Here is a 12,194-nt window from a genome sequence, read left to right as displayed (position 1 = left end):
AGATCCTAATCTATAATACTGGCTTAAGCCTCTTCTGGTCAGCAGCCTCTGGCTACTCCAAAGGGTACCTGAGCTTATTAAGAGAAGGGAAGGGACAGAAGGGTCCAGGCAGAGTCCTGGGAGTCAGATGGCTCTGAGCCGCCTCCAGGCCTTGTCGGCACACTAAGGAGACACTGAGTGAAATCCTGAAAAAATCACAGGCCAGACTTGGGACACTTAGAGGCTCACTCTCTCGAGACACAGGTTCTGCTGGGAGAGTGAGAACTGGTGAGAACTGAATTCAGCCCCTGTCAGTGCTGGTACCTCTCCAGGACAGTTCCACTCGTGGTGGTAGGGGCAGCTGAATCACTGTCTCCAGTGCCATTGCTCTGGCTCAGGTTTGAAGGACAGATGTTGCTGACGGAGGCAGAAGGGAATTCTTCCGGGGGCTCATCAGGCCAGCCAAACTGCTCCTTAGTCTTGCCATAGACTTTTACAGCATCGATCATGGTGACACCTGCTGGATCCACCGAGGCCCCAACTGCAGTAAGCAAGAGAAAGCTTTTAGGAAGCACATTCTCTGAAGGGTTACCACCACCACCACCTACAAAGCAAAGACCAGACTAGTTTGGACAAAGTTCCAAGCCTCATCGATTTCACAGGCATAGAGGAACTTTATCTCCTGAGACTTCAGTAGCACTTTCATCTTGTATAGGTGCTGAATACGTGTAGAAACAGTTCCATGGACCAAAAGCCCATGAAGTCTCCCACTCAGAAGAAGAGTCCCCAAACACCAGTGTAGGGATCCTCTGGTGCTATTAGGTTACCGTGTCTCCCAACTCCACCCCCAGGGATCTCTAAACACTCCTTTTGTTCAAAGCACAGATCATCATCATGAATGAATACCAAGAGCAACTGTTTCTGGAAGGAAAAGTATCAGACAGGTGGCCAGTAAATGGTAGGGAACGTTGCCCGTCCTATGAAAGGCTCAGGGATGTGTACTCTGAGGGTTTAAAGGCATTGCTAACCATCTCTCAGTGACATGTGCCCTGAGGCCTGCATCTGCGCCTTAAGAAAGCCTTGCAATTTCACATGCTAATCTTGCTGCCTACACACGCAGGCAGCCCCATCTGCAAGGCTACCCAACCCTACAGAAGTGAGCCCTGAAGCAGAGTTTTACCCTGTCTTTACCCCTCCCATTCTCGAGTATATCCCTTTCCTGTAATCTTGTTTCCTTTATATCTCAAACGAAGCTCAAAGTTGCATGATGGCAGAGACCACAGAGCTATCAGTAGAGCAGAGGGTTCCTAGAATACTGGAAAGCCACAGAGAAGTGGCCACCCAGTCAGAATTCATAACGAGAAGGATACAGTCTATGCCAGGGGCTGGGGACTCACTGAAGAGGTTCAGCTTCTTATCGGCCTGCAGGGCTTCTTCTCTGGTGAAGGGGAAGTCAAACCAGCGTGAGCGACTCAGGTTAAGCTGCATGGTTCTGCCAAAGATCTCAATATATGATGGGGCCCGTTCAATTGCCTGGGTCCCAATCTGGATCCGCATGCCTGTCATCACCATAGTGCTGTTGTTGTTACTGATCTCAATGGTGAAGCCACCAGGCTGGAGGGAGAAGAGGCACATATCATACAATTACTGCAAGTTCTTAAGGACAAACTTTCGATCCTTCCTGTGACAGTGACACAATGTGTGATCCTACAAAAGACCTTTATCCTCTTTAACTCCTCAGCACTGACTTCTTTTCTTCCAAGGATGGGAAAACAGAAGCAGGGAGTAGACTCTTCAGTTTCAGGCTTCTTTCTCCCCAGCATTAACCACCTCCTGCTGCCCTGTGCCCAGTAACCCTACTGACAACATGGGAATAGGAGCCCTTTGGCATGGAAGTGAGAATATTCATTAATTCTAGGGCCCATGAAACTAGAATCAAGGGTTAATGACTGTGAGTCTTGCATTCTAAGAGAAGATGTGTCCTCAAACCTTCTAAATGTGTCCTCGAGTCCTTCTACCCAGCGAATGAACCCAGCACGGTGCAGTCAGTCCTCACCTTGGTGTTGGCCACATACATGCCAGTGGAATTCAGCCGGTGCTTTATCTGTTGTGCGTTGTAGACCTGCAGGAGGTCATTACCACCGAACTCCACATCTGTCAGCTGCTGGTTGTGTTCAAAGAAGTCAATGGGGAAGGTCACTTGGCTAGATGTGCGAGTTGCTGTGGAGAACAGCATCAGATTGCCACGGAGCAACATTAGTGCGATCCCCACCACCTCTGTGCTCCTAAGCTCACACGTACTCCCTAATCTTTCTAGGCCAACTCGGGATTATAAGGTTTGCATCAGTATGATGCCTACACGCGGTCAGCTGTCCAACAGTCATCACCCCCAACCACAACACAACCTAGCGGGGCGAAGAAATCTGATGTCAGTATTGGCTACACTTAATAACAACAAGCTCTCTCAGAGCTGGTTTATTTAAAATAAACAAAGGAAACTATTCCTTTATAAGAAGATGAGCTGCATGATTATCTCAAACACAGACTCTAGAACAAATTCCAGATAGTGGGGTGAACCCTGTAAAGATCTTTGCTCAACCCGAGTCACTCACTCCTAAACTCAAGCTTCCACTCCCTGAAGAGTCCTCCTCCATCACTCAGGAGCAAAGACTTCCAGCTCAGACACCTATGACGGCTTCTACACCAGTCGGCGAGAATGAACCAGCCAAAGGATCTACTCCTCAATCAGTTTCACCCTGCACACCACCTCAGGGAAGCCATTTTTCTTAAACCCAGAGAAAACCATCTCAAACCAGGTCCAAGAGAGAATTCTTTCGTGGGCACCTAGGAACTGCTGCCTGAAGTGGACAGCCAACAGGTGCTTGCCGTGCACAGAATGCTGAGTGGCCTCCGGAACCTTGACTCTGCTTCTGAGAAACTAGCTAGCACAGTCTCTACCTTTATGAGCCGCACAAGCAGGACAGTCCCTGTTTCTTCACGGCTATCTACAACGGTCTACTCTAAGTCCCCGACCCCACCCGTCTTCTGAGGAGGGGCCTTACTGATGGTAGCTGTTTTGCGCTTTCGAACAGGTTTCATTATGCTGATGACACTGCTGGGCTGCAGGGAGGGCTGAAGCCAGTAGGAGGTGTTCTCCACGTTGGCCATGTAGATGCGCAGGCTGCCATCCTCACACAGCAAGATCATCGTTGTCCGCTGCTGCTCATTGCAGGCTGTGTGCCTGATGGCGACCATGTCCTGGATCTAGGAGGAGGGGACAGAGGAGTGGTGGTTCCCGCACCTACAGATCAGAACCTACAGAAAGAGGCAGAGAAGCAACTGGATTCGTGGTCAACTGAGGGGGTGCTGAGGCTGCCAAAGAAAAGGCGTCTAGGAGAAAATTCTTCTATAGGCCTCCACTGAAAGAGCTGGCAAAGTGACATGACGTACAAATATAAAAAGAGAGCAGGTTCACAGTCTATTCAAGTGATGGGAGAACGGGGCACTGACCTTTGCTTTGGCAGGAAGAGTCTTAATCTCCTGGATGAGGAAAGTGTCTGGTTTCACCATAACTACCAGGGGCACTCCTGTAGTTTGCTGGACACAACACACCAAGCCAGGGTGGTTCATCACCTCAGACCACTGGCAAAGGGCAGGAGACGTCTTACTGCCACCATTGGAACTACAGACAACAAAAGTGGCCACAGTTAGGGTGTCAATCACCATCTAACAGTTCTTTTCTTGACCTAAAGGCCATCCTCACGAACCACTGGACTCTCAGAGCAATATACCCACCCAAGGACTCAAATTACCCAAGTCTCAGTCTTATTCTAAGCCACATAAATACTCTCATACACCCCAATGTGCGCCCCCAGCAGGAGTCCTGGTTTAGGATCTCAGTCAGCTGCTGGGTTCTACGGTCTGAGGGAATAGGTGGCCCTATGTGCATAAGGCTGTCAACTGCATAGGGCCACGGAGCTGCCAGAGACTGATGACCCATTGTCCTTTTAAGAATTTCCAAGCACATCAAGCTACGTATGAATGGTATCCATTTTATTTCATCTCAAACCGGGTAATTCACAAAATACAGGCCAGAGAGAAAGTGCTTTTCAGTGGCAGATAAGAAAGAGGAGAAGAGACCCTAAAACTTTGCTGCCTCCTCCTTAAATAAAACACTCACTACCTCACACACCCCTGTCACCTAGAAGTCTGATGGCAGCCTCCACCTCCCCAAGCTCCAAGCTCGCCCCATCTGCTGACACCATGTTCTATTTACTGATCAACCCCGCAGGAGGGAAACTTAAAGGGCATCTTAGCAGCACGAGTGTCTAGGAGAAACTTACATTCTCTTCTCAAAACTCAGTAATCAAATTAAAGTCACATTTGCTATCCTGACCCTAGCTTTTCCTTTTGAGTGACAGTGGCTCCCCAAACTACCTGTTACAGCTTGGGGTCTCCACGGTGGGAGACAAACCATGCAGGCCGCCCAACCTACCAACACTGGACACCGCTTGATTTAAAGACACCAAGCAGGGAAGGGCGAGCCCTTGCGAGGGGCGGAGCTCTCCTGCTGAACATGGGTGCTGTGGCAGTTCACCTTTAAGTGCTCATCCCCACCTCTTGATGCTGATGGAGAAGAGCTGCAACACCTCCAGCGTCGTCCTACTGATGGTGGCTGCGAACGACCTGCCCTGACAGTAACTGAAGAACAGCATCTGCAACACGTGCGAGTAGTAGACAGACACACCGCCACCTGCCACCTGGCTGTTACTGTCCTGTCACAACAGAGACACAACATCCGCATTAACTTCTCATGCTACCTGGGCACCAGCTTCTGCTCTGGCTGCTCATTCATTTTACACCATGATTATGGGGTCTCATTCTTAAAGTATGAGATCCCCGCAGGAAACCGTAAAAATACCAAGAGAATACAGGAACTTCAAGTTTAGTCCTAAAGGACTAAAGTTTTTGCTATTAGATAAAAAGTTAGAAGAAAAAAGAGAAACGAACAACAGAAGCCTTGCTAGGCTGATTAAACCTGGCATAGAAGGGAACAGTGCCATGTGCTCTAACCTTCAGGTCCTCGTGGTTTATTTCCAGCACATTAGTGACATAGAAGGGTCCCTGCTGGGCACTGCTGGCCTCTTCCATGAGCTGGGTATAGATGTACCCAGCCGAAGACATTATAACAATGATGTTCTTTCCCTCTTCGTTGAAGAGGAAGGTAACATCTCTTATCTTTGAGCTGGGCAGGAGAAAGTAGAAGGTTGGACTCAAGGCATCAACGGACAGGTCATAAATCTGCAGAATGGAGGGAAGAAAGATCAAATAAGGGAGATCCATTTCAGTCCCATGCCCAAACTATCCTGGTGAACCCACAGAGCTGCAATCAGTGAGGAATGAGCACTCAATCTCCACTCAGCAAGCACCTATAAGTGCTAGACAATGAGCACAAGATGATCAAGTATCTTTCCACTGTCTCTTAGGAATGAGCAGAGGAGAGATACACATCAACAAATTCTATACCAAGTACAGTAATTAACAGCTGTGAATTGGACACAGTGGATGTTGAACCAGAATCAATTTTCTGCTACCTGCACACAGATAGGTCCTGCTCAACAACATAACAAAAAGCAACAAAATGTTAGGATTTTTCGTTTTTAATTTCTAAGAGACGCTAGCACATATAACGGAGATCAGGCATTCTGGATTTAAAAGCAAAACCATCCTAGGATGAGATCATCAAAGGGCTGTAACTATACCTTGACAAAATCTGCAGTGACGATCGCTAGCTCAGTCTGTGAACCAGGTAACCACACGGCTTTGATGATGAAGTTCCCTGTTGCCAACTGGGGGTGCAAAACCAAATGATCCGACACAGAGCCTGAGCTACTGAAGGTCAGCACGTGGCAGTCCTGGACATGGTTGAAGGAACAGAATGGTTAAAAACTGATTTGGAAAGTAGCCTAATTAATTTCAGAGTTCTAATGCTGCCTTTTCTTCCCTAATATTCCCTGCCTCCAGACAGTACTCAGACTGTCTAGTAACATGTTCAAGTGTCAAGAACACACAAAGATTATTTCCAATACAAAAGAAATCTGGAAGATCTGGAAGAAATTCAGAGATTTCTTTTGTGTTCCCAATGGCTTTTAAGTTCTGATCTCAACAATGAATAAGAGAAAGTGGTGCTGAAAACAGGGGAGAGAAGGTGCCTGGGGTCCATAGCTTAACAGAACCAAACCTGGATCAGGATTGTTACCTTCAGCCCACAAACAGCAAGGTAGTCCTCCTTGCACGGATTCCCCGTGAGGCTCAGCACAGTAAAGGGGACTGGGGCAGAAGCCAGGCGGGTCAGAGTCAGCTTCCTTTTGCTGGAATCTGCTTGCTTCAGGAGAGCTGAGAGCTGCAGGACAGTGATCTGCAAAGGAATAATTACCAATTTATTCTTAACCCACATCCTCTCAGAGAACACAGAGCAATAAAAAAACGTTCCTTCACTAGAGCTACTGATTTGGAGGCTTTTTTGGTGGGCAAGTCTCTTAGGAAACTCCAAGACCAATACCAGTCATACATCCCCTGGTTAAAAGAATGGAATGCCTTTCATCTCCTCCTTCTAGAGATGACAAAAGAAACCAACTTCTCTTTGTATAATCAGTTCATAAAATATTTAAACAATTCCCATATACTACTGTCCCTTCTCATTTTCACCGAGAATGTTTTTGAAAGGATTTTAGAGCTATTTTAATCTCTAGTTTGTTTTTCACTTAAGGTGTGATTACAACAACTTTACTGATAATGAAGAAGTCAGAATATAGAAAAGTGTGAGTTAGGATACTCTCCTCCAACCTCTCCTGGTTCTATAAAACACGATAAACTTCCTTGTGCTCTTAGAGGGCTGGGAGGGCAGGAAAGAACTAAATAAGGATCACTGAGCCTTCCTATGAAGACTCTTCTCTCCCCACTTGTGTCCTCAGAGTGGCCAAAATGGGAAAGACTGGGAGCCACGGTGTCCTAGGAAACCACCAGTCGTTACCTTCGCCTAGGGGTTCCCACAATAGAGTGGGAATTAATTATTTAGACTCTCTGTTCTAGTCACACTGGTCCTAAGTCTAATAAAGTAACTCAGGGTTCAAGTAGAAGTTTGTTGAGCTCTGTCCCTGAAGCTTTGCTGGAACCCAATAGACATTTTCCCTGAGGGCCAATCTGAGTATAGTCATCTATTTGTTTTGCTCAGCACCTAAGACAAACATGACCTCAAATGAAAGGGAAGGAATTGGAAGACCCACCTTGCCTTTCTCATGGCTGACAGCCAAATGCTGGCGGCGCCCATGAGGGGAGGAGAGCACACACATAGCCACCCTCCTGAGCACATGGGCGCTGATTAGCTGTCGAATAGTCTGGCCCTGGTCTCCGCTGTAATTCATCCGAACATTCTCAAAGGCACCTTCCTGGGAACCTAATGTGGGAACCTGGCAAAGAGGGAAGCAGAGAGAGAAGGCAGTAATAAGGCAAAAAAGATCAAGTGGATTCATACACATGCTATTCACGTGACTGAGACACTGCACAATTTAGTTATTCAAAAGCAACGGGACTGGGCTTCCCTGGTGGCGCAGTGGTTAAGAATCCGCCTGCCATGCAGGGGACACAGGTTTGATCCCTGGTCCAGGAAGATCCCACATGCCTCGGAGCAACTAAGCCCATGCGCTGCAACTACTGAGCCTGCGCTCTAGAGCCCACGAGCCACAGCTACTGAAGCCCGCACGCCACAACCACTGAAGCCCGTGCGCCTAGAGCCCGAGCTCCGCAACAAGAGAAGCCACGAGAATGAGAAGCCCGCGCACCACAACAAAGAGTAGTCCCCGCTTGCTGCAACCAGAGAAAGCCCGAGCACAGCAACGACAACACAACGCAGCCAAAAATTAATTAATTAAAGCAATGGATTCCAATCTCTAATCCATAGACAGCTAGGTAAATTCATCAAAATTATTGTCAGTCCAATAAGAACAATGCAGTGAATGTTGCATGAAGCTAAATTAATACAAAGTATTCACTTTTTAAAAATGTTAAACGCCTTTTTTTTTTTTTGGCTGCGCCACATGGCTTGCAGGATCTTAGTTCCCTGCCCAGGGATTGAACCCAGGCCACAGCAGTGAAAGCGCCAAGTCCTAACCACTGGGCCACCAGGGAATTCCCAACTGTGACTGATGTTTAATAAAATACCAGAATATATGTGTGTGTATTACCAAGTGATTATGTTTCCCTTAAAAGCAGTCACCTTGTGAGATCTATTTGTGTAACCTCACTCATTTTCACATTTCCCTTCCGGAAATGCCGACACTTTACTTCCTACTACTTTACACAGCTGCTGAAGACTCCAGGCAGACCACGCCAGGGGTCCTACAGTCAGTGCTAAGCAGCAGGTGTAAAGTGGATAATGACTTACAACTTACAACCCAAGTCATAGGAAGAATTAAAGGAAGATGACCTAAAGGTAATCTATGGCTCTAAGCCGAAGAGGACAAGCATTATTTTTGTAAACAAGGTGAACCTTAGGGGAGAAGATACAATAAGGAGATATTCTATTTTACATACAGAAGAAATTTCTAACCATTGTAATTCCCCCCAAACGTCGTTCCTCACATCCAGGGGTTCACATGCTTATGTGAACTGAAAAGGAAACTTACTCACTGGGTTTGTCCGAATGACCTCTGGATTCCCTTCTCTGGAAGACACACCTCACATGCTGATTTTCACACTGGATGTCACGGTATCTTAAATTCTAAGTTCTGAATATATTCCTCCGAATGTCTAGCACACTTTGGCATCTCAGTCAACGTGCTGGTTCCCACATGCACCTAACTCCCAGACCCTGACACACTCACCATCAGCTGGTCTGTCATCTCAACCACCTTGTCCACTGTGTGCAGCTCCCGGAGGGCCTGCTGAGCCCGGCTGCTGCTCCCCACAGCTGAAGCCTGCTGAAAGTTGGTCTGAATGGCATCCATGAGGAAATTGAGCATGTCTAACACGAGAGGAGCGAAGGAGAAATTGGCCTGAGAAAAATCCAAATACACAAGTGAAAAAAAAAAAGAGACAGAAAAATAATGGGTCATACTCATCACCACAATCTTGCTAGTAACTACCCACAGAATCCAGAACCCACTTTCCTCACTTCAGTTTGATATTCCAGCCCTCATCTCACTCTCTCCAATAACACTGGATTTGATTCCAGTCAATACGCTATTGTGCTACTAACCTAGAGCAATCTTCCTAAACCCGGGATCCCACGTCGATATCCTACTTGGATAGGTGCTTGAACGCACCCACCACGTATAATTAGTTAACTTCTCCCCAATGCATCTAGAATGCCTCTAGTGAAAACTGAGAAAATAATCGCTCAAATCATTTTCTGTATTCTGTGCTTCAGATGAGAAAGCCTGACCAAGAAAGTGTGTTCTAGAGTGTTACACAACTAAAATTTACCCTCCCACAAAATTCCCAAACACTCCTCAGTCATAAATTCTTCCTTATGAAGTAGTGACTGACAACACACACTATTCATATTCCACTGGAAATCAGTAAATTTAGAGAGAGGAGAAAACAACCCCACGCCCACTAGTGGAGTCGTAAGGAGAGCCTGGTGCACTGATCGCTCATGGACCAGCTGGCCAGGCTCTGTGCTCTGGCCCCCGTGCTGGACGCCACCGGAGCCCACCTGGTTCTGCAGCTCCTCCCGGCAGCCCTCCACTGTGCGGCACAGGCTGCTCTTCTTGGGCTTCTCTTCATCAGCAACCTTTCCGTCACTGATGGTGACTTTGGCCTTGTCAGCCGGGGAGGTGCTGGTGTGGCGCACGAGACTCTCTGAAACTCTGGGTTCACTCTGAAATGCTGACTCCTTCATGGTGGAGCTCATGCCGCTGCTGGGAGTTCGCTTCACTAGAGCCTAGGGACAGAAAACGTCAGAGGCCCCAAGTCTTGCCACAAGCATAGATGAAATACTGCCTAAGATGTTGAAGGAAAATCTGACCCAAAGGAGACACTGGCTAACCATTTAAAGATTATCCAAAAGCCTGAATTCTGATCTTCATTGTATTCACCTAATGTCTGGTACTTTACCCACTCAGAGCAATAGGTCTTGAAATTGTGGAGGGGGTCTTTGAAAAAACTGCAAGATCTCTAAGGACATTGCAAGTTCTAATATTCTAAGTGAAGTGCATAGGCCATGACTATATAGCTAATCAATGACAACCAGAACTTAGTCCTAGACCCAGGCCACCATGAAGGTGATATGGGAATTTCCCAGTTTGGCTTAAGCATTTGTGTCACAAGTCACCCTTTATAGCCGAGAGAATGTTCCAATCTCTCACCAGACAGCTGCCATCTTCCTTGGCTCCACAGTCACAGAAGAAGGATCCATACTTGGCATAGGAAATCTCATGATCCTTGTGGCACACCTTGGCACATACTGTACACACACCCACCCCATCAACCATTTTGCAGGTGTGACAGTGGTACCTACGAAGAATGAGAACCAGTCAATGAGCCCAGAAGTCCCAACAATCAAGGCCCAGCAAACCCTCACCTGAAACGAAAAACTACTCTTACCAATGCTGGTTCATGAATTCTTTCTGAGTGATGGTAAAAGTGCACAATTTATTGCAAAGAGAATCTTCATCCTTCAAAGATAATGAATAGTTTTAATCAGAAATATATCCTTCTACACAGGGACCCATAAAAACACACCCTACGGAGAGTAAACCACTGACTCATAAATGACCAGTAGAAACCTACTCCAACTGGAGATAGCTTGCAGGCTATAAATATGCTGCAATTTCAGGTGAGACCTTAAGGTTTTGTGGCTAAGAAAAAAATAAATCTTATGCTTTCTCTACAAGGAAGCTCACACCATCCCCATGAAGACTCATCTTTGAAACTCCATTTTGGATGCAAAAACCAAGGAACTGTATGACAAGCGCCTCTAGATGGAGGAAGGCATCTGTTTATTAAACAGTCCTTCCCCTAGGAGATTAGAGCCCGACAGCTTGCTCTGCAGGCCTGGAAAGTCAGTCTGGCATTAGTCATGTAAGCTGTGAGAAAGCAACAAGGGCTGGGAAGAGTTCTGAAGCTCCCAGGGGCTAGAGGGAGGGCCAAAGGACTGTTAGTGTGAGCTCTGCAAGTGCTGATCAGCCATGACCATGGTGGTTACTTTACTTACTGAATCCTCAGCCTGGGAGTCTTCCTCTTCCACTGCCAGCTCCTCCACCCAGTCTGAGTCCACTTCAATGGCCCGCTCTTCCCCATCCACTGAGAGGTGACTTGGGCCTTGACCGTTACTCTGGCTCAAGGCATTGGTGACATCAGCCAAGTAAGACATAACATGGCAGGTACACTCCAGGACTACCACATGCTGTAAGAGAAGACCACCACACCACGGAAACCTCAGTTCTCCATATTCGGTTATTATGTAAACTGTGTTTTCTCAAGCTTTTTCCAATAAAGCTCAATATCAAAGGAATAGTATAAAAGCAGAGAAGAAAAACAACATGTTTTAATTATCTATTTCCTCAGCTCGTAGCACTATGACTACATGTAGTTGGTCAATAAACTGTACTGAATCAGTGTGATTCATTCTTTCTTAAGCACAAAGACAACTCTTTAAAAAATTTTATAAAATGAAGTACGATGGAAATCAAGAAAAAAAAGTTAAAATGGAGACAAAAATCATTCAAGAAAAAAACAGACTGATACAAAGAACAGACTGGTGGTGCCAGAGGCAGTGGGTAGGAGGGTGGGCGAAATGGGTGATGGGGGTCAAAAGGTACAAACTTCCAGTTATAAAATAAGTCAGTCATGGGGATGTAATGTCCAACATAGTGACTAGAGTTAATAAATACTATTGTATGCATATCTGAAAGTTATGAAGAGAGTAGGTCTTAAAAGTCCTCATTGCAAGAAAAAACAAATTTTGTTAACTACGTATGGTGATGTATTAACTAGACTTACTGTGATCATTCTGCAATAAAAACAAATATCAAATCATTATGTTGTACATCTGAAACTAATATAATATTCTATGTCAATTACACCTCAAGAAAAAAGAAAAAAAGCTATATTAAAAGTATGAATAAGCTCTCATTGGCTTTTTTCCTGCTGTTACCATTTTTTTTAACCATTAGTGGAAGATATTTAAATTACTGGGTTTTTAATTAATGCAG

The 12,194-nt window shown here is 46.1% G+C and overlaps 1 protein-coding gene across 8 annotated transcripts in view; it reads right to left on the bottom strand.

The window, feature by feature from the left end:
* Positions 1 to 12,194, bottom strand: part of UBR4 (ubiquitin protein ligase E3 component n-recognin 4) — a 127,023-nt gene that overhangs the window by 72,682 nt on the left and 42,147 nt on the right. For all 8 annotated transcript variants that reach the window (XM_027109972.1, XM_027109971.1, XM_027109973.1 and 5 more), the window contains exons 35-49: positions 11,195 to 11,386; positions 10,585 to 10,655; positions 10,347 to 10,494; positions 9,695 to 9,922; positions 8,862 to 9,032; positions 7,266 to 7,448; positions 6,239 to 6,397; positions 5,742 to 5,894; positions 5,053 to 5,280; positions 4,597 to 4,754; positions 3,490 to 3,661; positions 3,042 to 3,243; positions 2,036 to 2,199; positions 1,377 to 1,593; positions 304 to 520 (exon numbers count right to left, since the gene is read on the bottom strand). In XM_027109972.1, coding sequence (XP_026965773.1) covers positions 304 to 520; positions 1,377 to 1,593; positions 2,036 to 2,199; positions 3,042 to 3,243; positions 3,490 to 3,661; positions 4,597 to 4,754; positions 5,053 to 5,280; positions 5,742 to 5,894; positions 6,239 to 6,397; positions 7,266 to 7,448; positions 8,862 to 9,032; positions 9,695 to 9,922; positions 10,347 to 10,494; positions 10,585 to 10,655; positions 11,195 to 11,386 — 2,663 coding nt within the window. The remainder of the gene's footprint in view (positions 1 to 303; positions 521 to 1,376; positions 1,594 to 2,035; positions 2,200 to 3,041; positions 3,244 to 3,489; positions 3,662 to 4,596; positions 4,755 to 5,052; positions 5,281 to 5,741; positions 5,895 to 6,238; positions 6,398 to 7,265; positions 7,449 to 8,861; positions 9,033 to 9,694; positions 9,923 to 10,346; positions 10,495 to 10,584; positions 10,656 to 11,194; positions 11,387 to 12,194) is intronic.

Source organism: Aethalodelphis obliquidens, unplaced genomic scaffold (genome assembly GCF_003676395.1).
Source record: "Aethalodelphis obliquidens isolate GAN/ISIS:26980383/991018 unplaced genomic scaffold, ASM367639v1 scaffold9, whole genome shotgun sequence".
Taxonomy (NCBI): domain Eukaryota; kingdom Metazoa; phylum Chordata; class Mammalia; order Artiodactyla; family Delphinidae; genus Aethalodelphis; species Aethalodelphis obliquidens.
This window is presented reverse-complemented; position numbering and strand designations above follow the sequence as displayed.